The sequence below is a fragment of the Carcharodon carcharias genome, chromosome 16 (assembly GCF_017639515.1).
Source record: "Carcharodon carcharias isolate sCarCar2 chromosome 16, sCarCar2.pri, whole genome shotgun sequence".
In the NCBI taxonomy this organism is placed as follows: domain Eukaryota; kingdom Metazoa; phylum Chordata; class Chondrichthyes; order Lamniformes; family Lamnidae; genus Carcharodon; species Carcharodon carcharias.
In genome coordinates, this window is record NC_054482.1 from 101,831,425 (window position 1) to 101,850,592 (window position 19,168).

At 41.5% G+C, this 19,168-nt stretch overlaps 1 protein-coding gene across 3 annotated transcripts in view; it reads right to left on the reverse strand.

The window, feature by feature from the left end:
• Nucleotides 1-19,168, reverse strand: part of rpap2 (RNA polymerase II associated protein 2) — a 124,659-nt gene that overhangs the window by 84,861 nt on the left and 20,630 nt on the right. For all 3 annotated transcript variants that reach the window (XR_005945546.1, XM_041208711.1, XM_041208712.1), the window contains exon 9: nt 15,968-16,048. Coding sequence is in view for 2 of the 3 variants with exons in the window: in XM_041208711.1 (XP_041064645.1) it covers nt 15,968-16,048 (81 nt within the window). In the remaining variant the exon portion in view is untranslated. The remainder of the gene's footprint in view (nt 1-15,967; nt 16,049-19,168) is intronic.

Consider the following 19,168-nt stretch of genomic DNA (forward strand, 5'->3'; position numbering starts at 1 on the left):
GCAACGTTAAATGGATATATTGACACTACTTTAATGAATGACTTTAAAGTGAAACAATGTAAAGTGAGCCAAGTTAAACGGGGACTTACTGTATACTACGGAATTATCTTCTTAAAGCCACAAATTCCAATTTTTAACTAACTGCTGGGCAATGTCAGAGTTTAATTGCCCATCTGGTGGTAGGTTGCCACCCTAAGAACATAAGAATAGAAGCCCCTCAGCCTGCTCACCATTCAAAAAGGATTATGGCTGATCTTCAACCTCATCGCCACTTTCCTTCTAATCCCTAAATCCCTCAAGATCCAAAAGTCTAATGATCTCAAGCTTTGAATATACTCAATGACTGAGCATTCACAGATCTCTGGGATAACGAGTTCCAAAGATTCACAACCCTCTGAGTGAGGAACTTTCTCCTCATCTCATTCCCAAATGGCTAACCCCTTATGCTGAGACTAAGATCCCTAGTTTTGGACTCTCCGGTCAGAAAAAACAACCTCTCTGCATCTACTCAGCCAAACCCTCTCATAATGTTACTTGTTTCAATGGAATCACTTTGCATTCTTCTAAACTCCCAAGTACAGACTCATTCTGATTGATTTCTTCCCTCAGGATAACCCTATCCTCAGGAATTAATCGAGTGAACCTTTGCTGCATTGAGCACATCTTTCCTTGGGTACAGAGGCCAAAACTGCAAACAGTGTGTGGTCTCACCTATGCCATGTACAATTCCTTACTCTTCTATTCCAATCCCCTTCTCTGCAATCAAGGCTTTCAATCAATATTATTTGCCTTCCTAATAGTTTGTGTACCTATATGTTAACTTTCTGCATTATGTGCACAAGGAATCACAAATTGCTCTGAACACCAACATTTAATAGTTCCTCACCATTTAAAAGAAACACATTTTCTATTCTACCTACCAAAATGCATAACGTCACATTTCTCCACATTATCCATCTGCCTTCTATTGGTTACTCAGTTTGCAGATGCCTTGTGTCCTTTCCATAGGTTACTTTCCCATCTAGCTTTGTATAGTGCAAACCAGAATACATTACACTTGTTCTCTTTATCTGGCAAATATAGATCATAAATGCCCAATGCCCAAACATTGAACCGTACAGCAGCCTGCCAGCAACAGCCTGCCAACCTGAAAATAAACTCTATTCCTACTTTTTACTGTCCTTTAACCAATTCTCTATCCATGCTAATGTATTACCCCAACCCCATGAGCCCTTATCTTATGTAACCTTTTGTGTGGAATGCCTTTTGAAAATCCCAATGTACTACATCCAATGGCTCCCCCTTACCTAGCTAGTTACATGCTCAAAAAACCTCGGGTTTGTTAAACAATTTTCCCTCTTAAAACCAATCTGACTCTGCCTAATCATAGGATTTGCTAAGTGCCCCATTACAACTTCCTTAATAATGGATCCCAACATTTTCCCAATGACTGATGTCAGACTAACTGGCCAGTGGTTCCCTGTTTTCTCAAATAGCAATGTTACCTAGGTTTTCTCTTTTTTGAATTGAAAGGTTGGTAAAGGCACTCAGAAGACAAACATTCTGGCACATTAAATCACTACTGTTATTTCTACACAGTGAAAAACCATTAAATGAATTATGACTTTGTCATGTCATTTTATTCACATAACTATTCTACTCTTATCTGCTTTACTTGTAGTAGCAAGTTTTGCAAACTACCAATGGAATATAAAATTGAAAATGTACAATTGGAAAGTAAGGAAGTTATGCTAAACCTGGATGAAACCTTGGTTATCCCACAGTTATTAGTACTGAGTGTAGTTCTGGTCACCATGTTATAAAAAGAATATAGAGGCACTGGAAATGGTGCAGAGAAGATGTGCAAAGATGATACCAGAAATGTGTGGACATGCATATTAGGAAAGGATAAACAGGCTAGGTTTCTTTTCTATTCAAAAGAGAAGGCTGACAGGTGACCTAATTATAAGTCTTAGTATGAAAGGTTTTGATAGAGTAAATACAGAGAGAATGTTTCCTCTTGTGGGCAAGAACATAACTCAAAGCCTTCAATATTAGATAGCAAGAAATCAAACAGGGAATTCAGAAGAAACTTCACCCAAAGAGTGGTGAGAATATGGAACTCGCTACCACAAAGTGGTTGAAGCAAATAGTATAGATGCATTTAGGGGAAGCTAGACAAGCATATGAAGAAGGGAATAAATGGTTATGATGATAGATTTAAAAGAAGATAGATGGGAGGAAGCTAGAGTGAAGCATAAATGCCAGCATGGATTAGTTAGGCCAAATGGCCTGTTTCTGTGCCATGTATACTACGTAATCCTATGTAAAACTGGATTACATTTACAGTACTGTAAAAACAGTCACAAAGTTATTATGGATAGAAGTATATATCACCTGCTTCATTAAGGTATACACATTACAGTACGTATCTTTTTATAAAGGTTTAAAAGAGTTTCTGTTACAGATTGTTGTCAAAGGACTTGTGCAGTGAAGTTTCTCCAAATAAAAACCATTTGCTCAATCACCAGTTCCAGAGAAACCACCTGTAGCATTCTGCATCACATGGTCATAGACATCCAGAAAAGTCTACTTTTAAGGAGGGAGCAAGGAAAGGATAGAAGATCTGATTGTATTGTTGGAGCAAAGAGGAGAATGTGGGCTCAACTCTCCTGGAATCTTCAGTCGCTTTTGGAGCCAGTGAGGTCCCAGATTCCCAACTATGAGCCAAGTAAGTTTACATTTTATCTCTGGCCATCAGCTAGCCAGTGACAGTGAATATGATGGGATTCTCACTCATAAAAATAGCAATTAAAATTCATGCCTGGAATGGAAGGATAATCTATCCAAGGCTCTCTGTTCCTAGACCTCTTGCACTCTGGAGCTGGAAAGAACAGATATGACGAGGGAAGTAGAATATAATTGTTTCATTACATTTCAAAAGCACGTCATTGGCCGTAAACACAGAGATGAAGAGAAACTTCTTTAGCCAGAGAGTGGTGAATCTATGGAATTCATTGCCACAGAAGGCTGTGGAGGCCAGGTAATTGAGTGTATTTAAGACTGAGATAGATAGGTTCTTGATTGGTAAGGAGATCAAAGGTTATGGAGGAGAAGGTGGGAGAATGTGGTTGAGAAACTTATCAGCCATGATTGAATGACGGAGCAGACTTGATGGGCCGAATGGCCTAATTTCTGCTCCTATGTCTTATGGTCTAAATTGCTTTGAAAGACACTACATAAATGCACGTCTTTATCTTTTTCAATAAAAAATGTTAAATATGACAAAAAAGTGCAACAGGAAGTGTTACAGACAGCTTATAGAAACATAAAATACACTGTGTACACACCGATCCTCTGTGCTGTTGCAAAGTCAGAGGACATGTTTTTCTTATAGCGCGCTTGCATTCACATTTCTCATAAGCCCATAAGACATAAGAGCAGAAATAGGCCCATCGAGTCTGCTCTGCCATTCAATGAGATCATGGCTGATCTGATAATCCTCAATTCCACTTTCCTGCCTTTTCCCCATAACCCTCGAGTCCCTTACTGATTAAGAATCTGTCCATCTCAGCCTTGAATATGCTTAACGGCCCAGCCTCTTCAGCCCTCTATGGTAAAGAATTCCACAGATTCACTACCTTCTGAGAGAAGAAATTCCTCATCTGTTTTAAATGGGTGCCCCCTTACTTGAGATTATGCCCTCGGGTCCTAGACTCTCCCACATGGGGAAACAACCTCTCAGCATCTACCCTGTCAAGCCCCCTAAGAATCTTATATGTTTCAATAAGGTTGCCTCTCATTCTTCTAAACGCCAAGGAGTACAGGCCCAACCTACGCAACCTCTCCTCATAAGAAAATCCCTCCATCCCTGGGATCAACCTACTGAACCTTCTCCAGACTGCCTCCAATGCTTGTACATCTTTCCTTAGATAAGGGGACCAAAACTGTTCACAGTATTCTAGGTCTGGTCTAACTAGTGTCTTGTATACTTTTAACAAGACTTCCATAATTTTATACTCCATTCCCTTTGAAATAAAGGCCAACATTCTATCTGCCTTCCTTATTACCTGAACTTGTATGCTAGCTTTTTGGGGTTCATGCACGAGGACCCCCAAATCCCTCTGTGCTGCAGCTTTCTTCAGTCTTTCTCCATTTAAATAATATTCAGCTCCTCTATTCTTCCTGCCAAAGTGCATAACCTCACTTTCCCACATTATATGCCATCTGCCATATTTTTGCCCACTCACTTAACCTGTCCATATCCCTCTGTAGACTCTGGGCCATCCTCAGCACTTGCCTTCCCACCGATTTTTGTGTCATCCACAGACTTGGCGATAGTACATTCACTTCCCTCATCCAAATCATTAATATATATTATAAATAATTGTGGCCCCAGCACTGATCCCTGTGGCACTCCACTAGTTACAGGTTGCTATCCTGAAAATGCCGCCCTTATCCCAACTCTGTCATCTATTACTTAGCTAGTCCTTTATCCATGCTAATATACTACCCCCAACGGCATGGGTTCTTAGCTTATTAAGTAGCCTTATGTGTGGTGCCTTATCGAATACCTTTTGGAAATCCAAAAATTACATCCACTGGTTCCTGCTCGTTACCTCCTCAAATAATTCTAATAAATTTGTTAGGCCCGATTTCCCCTTCATGAAGCCATGCTGACCCTGCTTGATTAGATTATGCATTTCTAAATGCTCTATTACATCCTTTATAATAGACTCCAACATTTTCCCAATGACAGATGTTAGACTAATTGGCCTATGTTTTTTGTCTTCCTCCCTTTTTAAATAAGGGTGTTACATTGGCAGTTTTCCAATCCTCTGGGACTTTTCCAGAATCTAAGGACTCTTGGAAGATCACTACCACGCCATCCACTATCTCTGCAGCTATTTCCTTTAATATCCTAGGATGCAACCCATCGGGTTCTTCTCGATCATTTCTTCTGTTCTGCTTCTCTGTGCATATTTCTTTTCACTCATCTCTGTTTTTTTTGTTCTCTTAAGTGGGAGGTGGTTTGTGGTGTAACGCAGTGTCTCCTGAAGGTTATCCATTTAGATGCCTCTGCTATTTGCCTCCTATTCACTAGCCCATCTCATCAAATGTCCTGTCAGGTATCTTCCTGTCCCAGCCCCGAATTCCCATCTTTCTCTAGTTTCTCTCCTATTGCCCCTCATGCCGTCCCCAAGCTCATCTTATCCAGAGACACACATTCAGTCCTATTCCAAATAAATTACTGACCACCTCACTGGGTGGGAATGCATAAGCCTGGTTCTATTTTTACCTATCCAGTCATAACCAAAGAATCACTTGCAATGGCTTCTCTTTCCACTCCAGCATTATTACCTTGAATCCATCAAGGATCTAGGCAATCCAAAAACAACACCAGGTTCCACATACAGGCTGACAAAACCCAGATCTACTTCACCATCACCCTTCTCCACCCCTCCCACTGTCTCTAAATTGTCACATTGCTTCTCCAATGCCCAATACTGGATGCTGAAATTTCCTCCAACCAAATATTGGCCAAAGTTATTGTCTTCATTGCCACAAACTCTGTTCCCTTGTCATCAATCCCATCTCTCTCCCTGGCAGCTATCTGAGGCTCAACCCAAGTATTCACAACCTTGATGTCACATAAACCCTGGGATGAGCTTCCGATTACTTATTCCTGACATCAGACCACCTATTTTCACCTTCGTAACATTGCCCAACTTCACCCCTATCGGAGCTCATCTGCTGCTGAAACCCTCTTCCATGCTTTTGTTACCTCTAGACTTGACAATTCTAATGTACTGCTCTATGGCCTTTCATGTTGCATGAACTTGAGCTCATCCAAAACTCTGCTGCCTGACTGGCACCAAGTCACGCTCATCTAACAACCTTGTGCTCACTGACTTACACTGGCTCTCAGTTAAGCAAAGCTTGATTTCAAAATTCTCAACACAAAAACAGAATTACCTGGAAAAACTCAGCAGGTCTGGCAGCATCGGCAGAGAAGAAAAGAGTTGACGTTTCGAGTCCTCATGACCCTTCAACAGAACTCAAAATTCTCAGAATTACCTGGAAAAACTCAGCAGGTCTGGCAGCATCGGTGGAGAAGAAAAGAGTTGACGTTTCGAGTCCTCATGACCCTTCGACAGAACTTGCGTTCGAGTCCAAGAAAGAGTTGAAATATAAGCTGGTTTAAGGTGTGTGTGTGGGGGGGCGGAGAGATAGAGAGACAAAGAGGTGGAGGGGGGGTGGGGGTGTGTGGTTGTAGGGACAAACAAGCAGTGATAGAAGCAGATCATCAAAAGATGTCAACGACAATAGTACAATAGAACACATAGGTGTTAAAATTAAAGTTGGTGATATTATCTAAACGAATGTGCTAATTAAGAACGGATGGTAGGGCACTCAAGGTATAGCTCTAGTGGGTTTTTTTTTTATATATATATATAATGGAAATAGGTGGGAAAAGGAAAATCTTTATAATTTATTGGGAAAAAAAAAGGGAAGGGGGAAACAGAAAGGGGGTGGGGATGGGGGAGGGAGCTTACGACCTAAAGTTGTTGAATTCAATATTCAGTCCAGAAGGCTGTAAAGTCCCTAGTCGGAAGATGAGGTGTTGTTCCTCCAGTTTGCGTTGGGCTTCACTGGAACAATGCAGCAAGCCAAGGACAGACATGTGGGCAAGAGAGCAGGGTGGAGTGTTGAAATGGCAAGCGACAGGGAGGTTTGGGTCATTCTTGCGGACAGACCGCAGGTGTTCTGCAAAGCGGTCGCCCAGTTTACGTTTGGTCTCTCCAATGTAGAGGAGACCACATTGGGAGCAACGGATGCAGTAGACTAAGTTGGGGGAAATGCAAGTGAAATGCTGCTTCACTTGAAAGGAGTGTTTGGGTCCTTGGACGGTGAGGAGAGAGGAAGTGAAGGGGCAGGTGTTGCATTTTTTGCGTGGGCATGGGGTGGTGCCATAGGAGGGGGTTGAGGAGTAGGGGGTGATGGAGGAGTGGACCAGGGTGTCCCGGAGGGAGCGATCCCTATGGAATGCCGATAAGGGGGGTGAAGGGAAGATGTGTTTGGTGGTGGCATCATGCTGGAGTTGGCGGAAATGGCGGAGGATGATCCCAGAAACATGATAGGGTCCCCCTTGTCCTCACTTATCACCCCACCAGCCTCCGCATTCAAAGGATCATGGCACCACCCCATGCCCACGCAAAAAATGCAACACCTGCCCCTTCACTTCCTCTCTCCTCACCGTCCAAGGACCCAAACACTCCTTTCAAGTGAAGCAGCATTTCACTTGTATTTCCCCCAACTTAGTCTACTGCATCCGTTGCTCCCAATGTGGTCTCCTCTACATTGGAAAGACCAAACGTAAACTGGGCGACCGCTTTGCAGAATACCTGCGGTCTGTCCGCAAGAATGACCCAAACCTCCCTGTCGCTTGCCATTTCAACACTCCACCCTGCTCTCTTGCCCACATGTCTGTCCTTGGCTTGCTGCATTGTTCCAGTGAAGCCCAACGCAAACTGGAGGAACAACACCTCATCTTCCGACTAGGGACTTTACAGCCTTCTGGACTGAATATTGAATTCAACAACTTTAGGTCGTAAGCTCCCTCCCCCATCCCCACCTCCTTTCTGTTTCCCCCTTCCCTTTTTTTTTCCAATAAATTATAAAGATTTTCCTTTTCCCACCTATTTCCATTATATATATAAAAAAGATATAAAAAAAAACCCACTAGAGCTATACCTTGAGTGCCCTACCATCCGTTCTTAATTAGCACATTCGTTTAGATAATATCACCAACTTTAATTTTAACACCTATGTGTTCTATTGTACTATTGTCGTTGACATCTTTTGATGATCTGCTTCTATCACTGCTTGTTTGTCCCTACAACCACACACCCCCACCCCCCCTCCACCTCTTTGTCTCTCTATCTCTCCGCCCCCCACACACACACACCTTAAACCAGCTTATATTTCAACTCTTTCTTGGACTCGAACGCAAGTTCTGTCGAAGGGTCATGAGGACTCGAAACGTCAACTCTTTTCTTCTCCACCGATGCTGCCAGACCTGCTGAGTTTTTCCAGGTAATTCTGTTTTTGTTTTGGATTTCCAGCATCCGCAGTTTTTTTGTTTTTATCAAAATTCTCATCCTTGTTTACAAAGCCCCACCTTGGCTTCATCCTTTATTATCTCTAACCTCCTCCAGCCCTATAACCCTGCAAAACATCTGTGCTCCTACAAATCTGGCTTACACTTCGTTAATTTTAATTGCTCTACCACTGACGGCCACGTCTTCAGCTGCTGAGGCTCTATGCTCTGGAATTCCCTCCCTATACTTCTTTCCTCCTTTAAGACGCTGCTTAAAACCTATATCTTTGACCAACATTTTGGTGATCTGCCCCAACATCTTAAGTAGGTCATTGCCAATTTTGTTTGATAACACTCCTGTGAAATACTTTGGATGTTTTAGTATGTCAAAGTGCTATATAAGTGCAAGCTGTTGTTTTTGGAGGTGTGTGTGACCCTATCCATCTCTTGCCCTCTACCCTTTTGCTTCATCGCCCACCTGTGCCTTTTGCTTTGATTTATCTGCTCCTCTGATTTTTTTCTCCTTCTGATGCACTGTTGTCTGCATTGTCACTTTTATATGCTCTTGAAGAAAGGTAGCAAGAGGTCCATTCACCATCACCCCAAGCCTATATCAGTTGCTTTTCTCTCCCACTCCTGCCCTCTACATTCACGTAACCCCTCCCTTCAACAGTCATGAAATGCTGGGGAATTAGAAGATCTACAATTAGAGAATTTTTTTTTAGTACATCAGCATAGCTTGGAACTACTTAGTAATGAATATAAAAAGGATATGGGTAAAAAGCGAGGATACGGGCTTAAAAGTAGATAGCTCCAATCGAAGAATTCGTACTACAACAGGGACAATGGGTAAATTGAAATTATGACAGAGAGGGCAGCCAATGATTCAATTTACTTGCATCACTAGCTGTAATTAACCTTTAAAGTATGAGATCTGAAAAGTTGAATTTTGTAAGCAGCACATTCATTGTATTTTAATGTACTTAAATTAAATTGGGAAGATTTTGATAACTGATTGTATAAATAATTAAGCACTGCCCCAATGCTGATAATATACTTAATCTTCATTTAATCTATATCGAACTCTTGAATCCAACTTTTATCTCAGCTTCCTAATCATAGTCTAAATTTCAAAATCCAAAGCATTGCTGACTCCAATTCAAATCAAATTCAGATCTATGGACATTCTCCATCCCCAACTCTCTATCTCTGCCAACTCTGGAGAATAACTCAACATCTCAGTTTTCTTTAACAACTGCTAAGAGACACCTGGAGATTTTTTTCATAAAGATTCGTTGCTGCACAGGGGTCTCCAGAGTATCTCCAATCCATTTCTCAGCTACACAGACTGAAAACTGTTAACTGAAAACAGTTGAACTATGTGTGCTTCCTTCCAAAGCAGTGAAGAAGAAAATTGCTGCTGACAAATCCATCTGGTGAATTTTTATTTTGTTTAAATAGGTCCATTAAGCCATGGAAATTATTTTCTACCAAAAAGATAAATAGTATTTGCTGGAGAAATAAAACAGTTGTCACTGTTAATTATATCTTAATTTTTAAACAGTATTTGGTTGAACATTGGCTCAAATAACTACATTGTTCTAAAAAAAAAAGTATTTTTTAATATATTTACACTAAAAATAAACTGGTGCAGATTTTCTTTAAAAAATTGGTCAACGACATTGGAAATCAAGAAGATTATGAACTTTTAATTTACTCTTGCAAATGACTAGAAACTTAACTGGCCGAGCCACACAAATAGCGTGGCTACAACAGGTCAGAGGCTGGATATTCTATAAAAGTAACTCGCCTCCTGACCCCCCCCAAAGCTTTTTCACCATCTGCAAGTCAGGAGTGTATTTGATTGGCATCCTGTTCTCCACTTCAAATATTCACTCTCCACCACCAGCTGCAATGTGTACCAGCTATAAAATGCACTGTAGCAACTCACTAAGGGTACTTTGACAGCACCTTCCAAACCCATGACCTCAACTACCGAGAAGGACAAGGGCAAAGCCACATGGGAACACAAATACCTGCAAGTTACCCTCCATACACCATTTTGACATGGAAATATATTGCCATTAGGTCAAAATCCTGGAGCTCTCCCCTAACAGCATCCTGGATGTACCAAATCTCACTGGCTGTAGCAGTTCAAGAAGGTGGCCACCATCTTCTCATGGGTAATTAATGCTAGCCTTGCCAGCAATGTTTACTTCTCATGAAAGAATAATAAAAATGTAGGTTTGATGGTGGTGGGGGAAAAAAAGTAATTATTAATGACTAGTTCTGATGTTAACTGCATATAAACTAGGGATTGACATAACTAAGCTTAAAAAACACATTAATGTACAATACCGATTGACATGGCTGCCTAAAATTAAATCCAGCAAATTAACTGAACTTTGTGCTATAGACTCTCTTTTTTCCCCTAAGAGGGCATTGGCGACAATGTGTTGGTCCCATGGTTATGCTTGGCAAGGTAATATAATGGTTTACTACTGTCTTTTGCAAATTCTGGTTGACCAGGACACTCTCCTGCTCTTACTGCCTGTCACAGGCATATTGGAAGGATTTGCATGTAGGGTAATCAACCTGTTCTGCCACGTTATGAATTCACCGTCCATGGCCATCAAGTTCCAGAGTGGGACTTGGAAGCTGGAGCTTCTCGCTCAAATTTAGGGATGCTACCATTGTGTCACAAGACACCACAGTACAAACTAAACTTTCTATTTCCATGATCCAAGAGAAAATGTACCGGTATGAGTAAATTATTTTTCACACAGACAGAAATCAACACTTGAAAAGCATCACCATGGCTTTGTGAAAGGGAAATCATGTTTAACTAATTTATTGCATTTCTTTAAGGAAGTAAAAAGCAATGTGGATAAAGGTGAACCTGTGGATGTGCTGCACTTATATTTCCAGAAGGCATTTAACAAGATGCCACATTCAAGGTTACTATGCAAAATAAGAGCTCATGATGTATGGGGTAACATATTAACATGGATAGCGGATTGGTTAGGTAACTGGTAAACAGAGATTAGGCATAAATGGGTCATTTCCAGATTGGCAAGATGTGACGAGTGGAGTGCCACGTGGATCATTGCTGAGGTCTCAACTATTCATAATTTATATCAATGACGAGGATGAAGGGACCAAATGTGCAGTTGCTAAATTTACTGATGACACAAAGATAGAACAAAGAAAAGTACAGCACACGAACAGGCCCTTTGGCTCTCCAAGCTTGCGCCAATCATATGGCCGATCAAACTAAAACATTTTGCACTTCCGGGGTCCGTATCCCTCTATTCCCATCCTATTCATGTATTTGTCAAGCTGCCTCTTAAAACACCTTATCGTACCTGCTTCCACCAACTCCTCTGGCAGCAAATTCACTACCCTCTGTATAAAAAACTTGCCCCGCACATTTCCTCTAAAGCTTTCTCCTCTCACCTTAAATCTATGTCCCCTAGTAATTGGCTCTTCCACCCTGGGAAAAAGCTTCTGACTATCTACTCTGTCCATGTCACTCATAATTTTGTAAACTTCTATAAAGTCGCCCCTCAATCTCTGTCACTCTAGTGAGAACAATCCGAGTTTCTCCAACCTCTCCTCACAGCTCATAACCTCCAGACCAGGCAGCATCCCGGTAAACCTCCTCTGCGCCCTCTCCAACGCCTCCATATCCTTCTGGTAATGTGGCGACCAGAATTGTACACAATATTCCAAGTGTGGCTTAACCAAGGTTCTATACAGCTGCAGCATGACTTCCTAGCTTTTATACTCAATACCCCTGCTGATGAAGGCAAGCATGCCATATGCCTTCCTGACTACCTTATCCACCTACGTTGCCACTTTCAGTGACCTGTGGACCTGTGCACCCAGATCCCTGTGCCCGTCGATGCACTTAAGGGTTCTGCCATTTACTGTATAATTTCTACCTGTATTAGACCTTCCAAAATGCATTACCTCGCATTTGTCCGGATTAAACTCCATCTGCCATTTCTCCACCCAAGTCTCCAACCGATCTACATCCCATTGTATCCTTTGACAATCCTCTTCACTATCTGCAACTCCTCCAACTTTAGTGTCATCTGCAAACTTACTAATTAGCCCAGTTACATTTTCCTCCAAATCATTTACATAAACCACAAACAGCAAAGGTCCCAGCACTGATCCCTGTGGAACACCACTAGTCACAGCTCTACATTCAGAAAAGCATCCTTCCACTGCTACCCTCGGTCTTCTATGACCAAGCCAATTCTGTATTCATCTTGCCAGCTCACCTCTGATCCTGTGCAACTTTACCTTCTGTACCAGTCTGCCATGAGGGACCTTGTCAAAGGCCTTACTGAAATCCATGTATATAACATCCACTGCCTTTCCTTCGTCAATCATCTTTGTCACTTCCTCAAAAAACTCGATCAAGTTAGTGATTCACGTCCTCCCCTTCACAAAACCATGCTGCCTCTCACTAACACGCCCATTTGCTTCCAAATGGTAGTAAATCCTGTCACGAAGAATCTTCTCCAATAATTTCCCTACCACTGATGTAAGGCTCACCAGCCTGTAATTTCCTGGATTATCCCTGATACCCTTCTTAAACAATGGAACAATATTGGCCATTCTCCAGTCCTCTGGGACCTCACCCATAGCCAGTGAGGATACAAAGATTTCTGTCAAGGCCCCAGCAATCTCCTCCCTTACCTCCCTCAGTATTCTGGGGTAGATCCCATCTGGCCCTGGGGACTTATCCACCTTAATATTCTTCAAGACGTCTAACACCTCTTTTTTGATCTCAACATGATCCAGGCTATCTACACACTCTTCCCTAGACAAATCGACTGCTAAGTCCTTCTCTTTGGTGAATACTGATGAGAAATACTCATTTAGTATCTCTCCCATTTCTTCTGGCTCCACACACAGATTCCCACCTCTGTCCCTGAGTGGGCCTACCCTTTCCCTGGCTACCATCTTACTTTTTACATATGTATAAAATGTATAAAAGGCTTTGGGATTTTCCTTAATCCTGGCTGCCAATTACTTTTCATGACCCCTTTTAGCCCTCCTGACTCCTTGCTTAAGTTTCTTCCTACTTTCTTCATATTCTCCATGGGCTTCATCTGTTCACAGCCTTCTAGCCCTTACGAATGCTTCCCTTTTCTTTTTGACTAATCTCACAATATCCTTCGTTATCCAAGGTTCCTGAAACTTGCCATACTTATCCTTCATCCTAGCAGGAACATCCGGTCCTGAATTCTTATCAGCTGACGCTTGAAAGCCCCCCACCCTCCACGTGTCAGTTGTTGATTTGCCCTCAAACATCCGCCTCCAGTCTAGATTCCTCAGTTCCTGCCTAATATTGTTACAATTAGCCTTCCCCCAATTAAGCACCTTAACCCGAGGACTCCTGTTATCCTTATCCACCAATACCTTGAAACTTACTTTCCTACCTATTGTGACCATAATTCAGTAAGTGTGAAGAGGACATAAGGAGTCTGCAAGGAGACATACATAGGTTGAGTGCGTGTGGATGGAGTCTAATGTGATAAAGTGTGAACTTGTCCACTTTGGCAGGAAGAATAGTAAAAGCAGCATATTATTTAAACGGTGAGAGATTGCAGAACTTGGAGGTACAGAGGGACCTGGGTGTCCTGGTCCATGAATCACAAAAGGTTGGTATACAGGTACAGCAAGCGATTAGGAAGGCAAATGGAATGTTGTCGTTTAATGCATGAGGAATAGAATATAAAAGTAGGGACATTTTGCTACAGTTGTACAGGGCATTGGTGAGACCACATCTGGAGTACTGTGTACAGTTTTGGTTTTCTTATTTAAGAAAGGATATAAGTGCATTAGCAGTTCAGAGAAGGTACACGCGACTGATACTTGGGATGGGGTGCTGGGGTGGGAGAGGGTGGGGGTTTACCTTATGAGGAAATGTCAGGCAGGCTGGGCCCATATCCAATGGAGTTTTGAAGTTGAGAGGTGATCTTATTGAAACAGATAAGATCCTGATGGAACGTGACAGAGTGATGCTGAAAGGGTGTTTCCCCTTGTGGGAGAGACTAGAACTAGAGGGCACAGTTTAAAAATAATTTAAGATGGAGATGAGAAGAATTTTTTTCTCTCAGAGGGTAGTGAGTTTTTAGAACCCTTCCCTGGAGAGTGGTGGAGGCAGTGTCATTGAATATTTTTAAGGCAGAGGCAGATAGATTCTTGACTAAGGAGGAAGTCAAAGGTTATAAATCGGGGGTAGGAGGAACGTGGAGTTGAGGCCACAATCAGATCAGCCATGATCTTACTGAATAGTGGAGCAGGCTTGAGGGGCTGAATGGCTTACTCCTGCTCCTAATTCGTATGTCTGTATAAAATGAACTTGCTGGAGGAGTAGTAGTTGCAAACACTGATACATTAAAGAAACAATTAAGATGCTGCAATAAGGGCAGGGATCAATCCCCAAGTGTTTCATGTTGGAAGAACTAGTATGGGGCCAAATGGGTTTTCTAATTTTCAATTATCTTGTGATCACTTCAAGGATGCCTGGGACTATGTGTCTCACAAATACAGAGATACTCAAAGACGCAGAGACACACACAAACATAATTAGTACATCTGTTGCTTCTTAAAAAAAAAAATTCTCATAATTAAGCCAAGACACCTTGGCCAATGGTGTCCAACGAAATGCACCAAATAATTCTGTAGCACAAATAGACATGGTAACAGCTTCTATTTTGGATATAGAATTTGGTTTAGTGTTAATTACTATAATTACTTTTGTAATTCTGGAATCCTCCATGAACCCTCCAAGATTAAATCCACCAACAACAGTGCAATGAAATAGTACCTTCAATGTAGAACAAACATCCGAAGGTGTGTTTCAGAAGCATAATCAGACAAAAGTAGACAGCGATAAAGATTATTAGATGGGTGACCAAAAGCTTGGTTTGAGGTTGGAGGTTCTAAGTGTTTTAAAGTGTAAGGAGGTGGAGAGACAAAAAGCATTAGGAAAGAAATATGGTTTATATGACTGCAGGAATAGTCGCCAACAATGGGACAAAAGGCTAGTGGGAAATGCAGACACTAGAGTTGAAGGAATGCAGGATTCATTCATAATGGAGAAGGTTACCAGCCGAGGGCATCTGAATGTCCTCGGGTTGGCATGGACAAGATGGGCCGAATGGCCTCCTTCTGTACTGTAACTTTTCTATGGGTCTATGGTTACAGATGTAGAGAGAGGTGATGGTATGAAGGGATTTGAACACAAAAATAAAAATTTCAAATTTGAGACAGTGGGCAACCAGGAGCTGAGGGGTTAGATATGATGTGGACAGCATAAACTTTTCAGAGCTGAAGTTTATGGAAGTGGAGGATTGAAGCCTGGTTGGGAGAACATTGGAGCAGAGTCTGGAGATGATAAATGTATTCTGAATCACATATGCAGGACATGGACAGAGATGGGCAATACAGGCAGGTGGAATCAGGTGATCATTGTGATGGAGGGGTCTTTGGGTTGGAAATAGCTCAAAGTCACTGAGATTGAAAACCATGGGGTTTGAGGTAGTGGCCGTGGGAGATGGAACTGACATGAGTAAGGAGTCTATGTTAGGAGTAAGAGGTGATTGCTTTGGACTTAATCTTAGTGAGATAAAAGCCCATGAATTTGTTTCATTGATTTTATAAGGGGAGGAATAAGAGGAGAAACTGGTCATGAAGGTGAGGGCTTTCCACAATGATTCTGGAGTAGGCTTTGACAGAGGAAAGCAAGGCCTATGCCTGCTGTGACCGAGTCAGATCTGACAATGACTGGCAAGGCAGGACATATACATCAGGCATACACAAATTGTAAGCTGAATCACTTACCTGAACGTTTTTACAAGACTGCTTAGTTCAGAAAATACATCAGACATCCCAAGTTGAAGAGGTCCCAATAATTCAGGCAAACTAGGAATGAAAAATATATATTAAGGTTTTACAATTGCTATTAAATTCTTCAGCTATTTTCTTTGGATGATCCAGGTTACTGCAGCCAATTCTACAATACATGATACATTACTTCTATAAAAGCAAAACACAGCAGATGCTGGAGATCTGAAATAAAAACAGAAAGTGCTGGAAAAACTCAAAAGGTCTGGCAGCACCTGTGGAGAGGGGAACAGAGTTAATGTTTCAAGCCCAATATGACTCTTCTTCAGAGCTGAAGACATTACTTCGCGTTACTTCTACTTTGGGAACAATACCCACAATTGTGTCCATGCCATCCAATTCAAACAAAAAGACAAAAATCAATGGGCTTTCATAGTTTTACTTCAAAAGTTGCATCCAATTTTAATCTGGCAGGGAAAGCGGCAAAATTAATGAAATCTATATTTTCATTACTGCCTGTTCAGTTTCCAAAGAGGTCAGCCTCTGGTTGCAGAATCTAAAATTCATAATTTTCAGTCATTTTCTGGCTGTGGATGAATGCAGGCAACTAAAAAAGGAAAACAAAGCTCTGAATGCTAAAATTTGCTTTCTTATTTCTAGTAATGTGGTAGTTTGATCATATTGAGAATGCACAAAGCAATGCACCCTAAAAGAATTTGTAGGAAGTAACATTAAAAGAGCACAAGCAGTTGTTGTTCTGTCGAAGGGTCATGAGGACTCGAAATGTCAACTCTTTTCTTCTCCGCCGATGCTGCCAGACCTGCTGAGTTTTTCCAGGTAATTCTGTTTTTGTTTTGGATTTCCAGCATCCGCAGTTTTTTTGTTTTTATATAGTTGTTGCTATGTTGCTGGATGTAGACTGAAGGAATGAGGGGAGACCGAGGCCATCAGAACAAATTTTTATGAGCACTGGAATTTATAACATACGGAGTAGGAGCAGAAGTAGGCCATTCGGCTCATCGAGCCTGCTTGCCATTCGATAAGATTATGGCTGATCTGTTTGTGTTTCAAGTTCCACATTCTCATCTAACCTCCATAACTTCTGATTCTCTTGCCTAACGAGAATCTATATACCACTACCTTAAAAATATTCAGTGACCCCACCTCCTGAGGCAGAGAGGTCAGAAGTTACACAACCCTCAGCAAAAATTTCCCCTCATCTCTGTCCTATATGAACTCATCTATGCCACCTCTGCCCATCTGATTTTTCTACTCTATATGTAGGTTAAAATCCCCCACGATTATTGCTGTACCTTTCTGGAAAGCTCCCAATATTTCTGCTGTTATACTCTGTCCTGTTGTGTAGTTACAATTAGGGGGCCTGTACACCACTCCCACAACTGACTTCTTGTCTTTAGCATTCCTCATCTCAGTTGTTATAGCACGGTGGATGGTAAATGCCAAGCTGCTCAAATCCTAGAGGGAAACTTGAAATAGCTGCCAAAATACTTTCTGTAATTTATATAGTATGAGGAGCAGTTCTGAAATCAGAAAACGATTTCCCTGACTACTTGTGATGATTTTATAGTAAACATTTATTAAAAGAATAAAGGAAAATAAAAGCAATTATATTTAAACACAAGAATGACTTCACACATTAAGCAGTATTTAAAACAGTTCCTCAAATCTTAACTTAACTACCCTCAGAGCTAACCTTTCCCTTTTCTGTTCAGCAACTATCCTTAGATTTTAAAATCTATAGAATTCCAGTAATTTTTCTCCCTTGGGGTGTCCTGTGAGGCTGACAGTAACTGGGTCATCAGGTCTGGCCTTGTTCACGCTGTCTTCTTGCAGTTCTTCCCAACTACCCTGCTACCTTCTGGGAGATCTGACTAGCTACCCTGTGTCTGGGAGGTTTGACCAGCTACCCCCTCACATTGGCTTATTTCCTTAAATGCGTTCCTTCCTTTTGCTCTCTCTATTGTTTTAACCAGTCTCTTCAGCAATGCATTCTTCCCAGAATTGATTAAATCATTCTTTACTTTAGCTCTTAGATTAATAAAAACAAACTTATCCTATCTTTACCTCACTTCCTTACACCATTTTACAACCTGCATATATCCCCCTTTGAACTAAAACAACTCCGTTCAAACTATTCCTATTGCTTTATGTAAAGCTCTGATTGAAGGTTCTCTTGGTTCATGAACATATCAAAACCACTTCTTACTATTCACTTTAGACCCTTGCCATCACTCTAGCTCTTAATCCAATTACAGCCTGAATTCCATGAAAAAAATACGGCAGGGTTACCAGAAGAAAAATATTACAATTTGTTTTCTTGACAAAGCCCAAGCCGCTTCTATATCTTGGTTTCCTGAATTTAGGTCATCCCTCTCTAATGTGCCAATACCATCAATAATTAACAGAGCCACCCCTCCACCTTTTCCTAACTTCTTGCCCTTCCTAAATGTCACATACCCTTCAATATTCAGGTCCCATTCTATGTCATCCTATAGCCATGTCTCTGTAATGGCTATCAAATCGTACTTATTTATTTCTATTTGCGCTATCAGTTCATGTTTTGTTTTGAACCACTATGTGTGTTTAGATACAGAGCCTTCAGTTTTGTCCTTCTATTACTTTTGTAGTGTCTAGGCCTTACCTGCTGATTTAATCTTAGATTTGTACTCTGTCCCTTCTGTCACAATCTGTTTATCATTTCCCATATTAATACCCATCTCTCTTGTTTTGTCTCTACTCTTTAGTTTACCACATCTTCCCAAATTTGATCCCTTGACCCCACTATTCAGTTTAAAATCCTCTCTACTTCCCTAGTTATGCAGCTCACGAGGACACCAGCCCCAGCATGGTTCAGGTGTAGACCATCCCAACGGTACAGATCCCACTTTCCCCCAATACTGGTGCCAGTGCCCCACAAACTGGAACTCACTTCTCCCACACCAGACTTTGAGTCACGCATTCATTCTCTAATCTAATTTGTCCTATACCAATTTGCATGTGGCTCAAGTAATAATCCAGAAATTACCACCTTTGAGGATCTGCTTCTTAATTTGGTGCCTAGTTCGTCATACTGATTATGCAGAGCCTCCTTCCCCATCCTGCCTGCATGAACCATGACTACTGGATAGCCCTCCTCCTCCCACTGCAAGTTCCTCTCCAGCCCTGAGCAGATGTCCC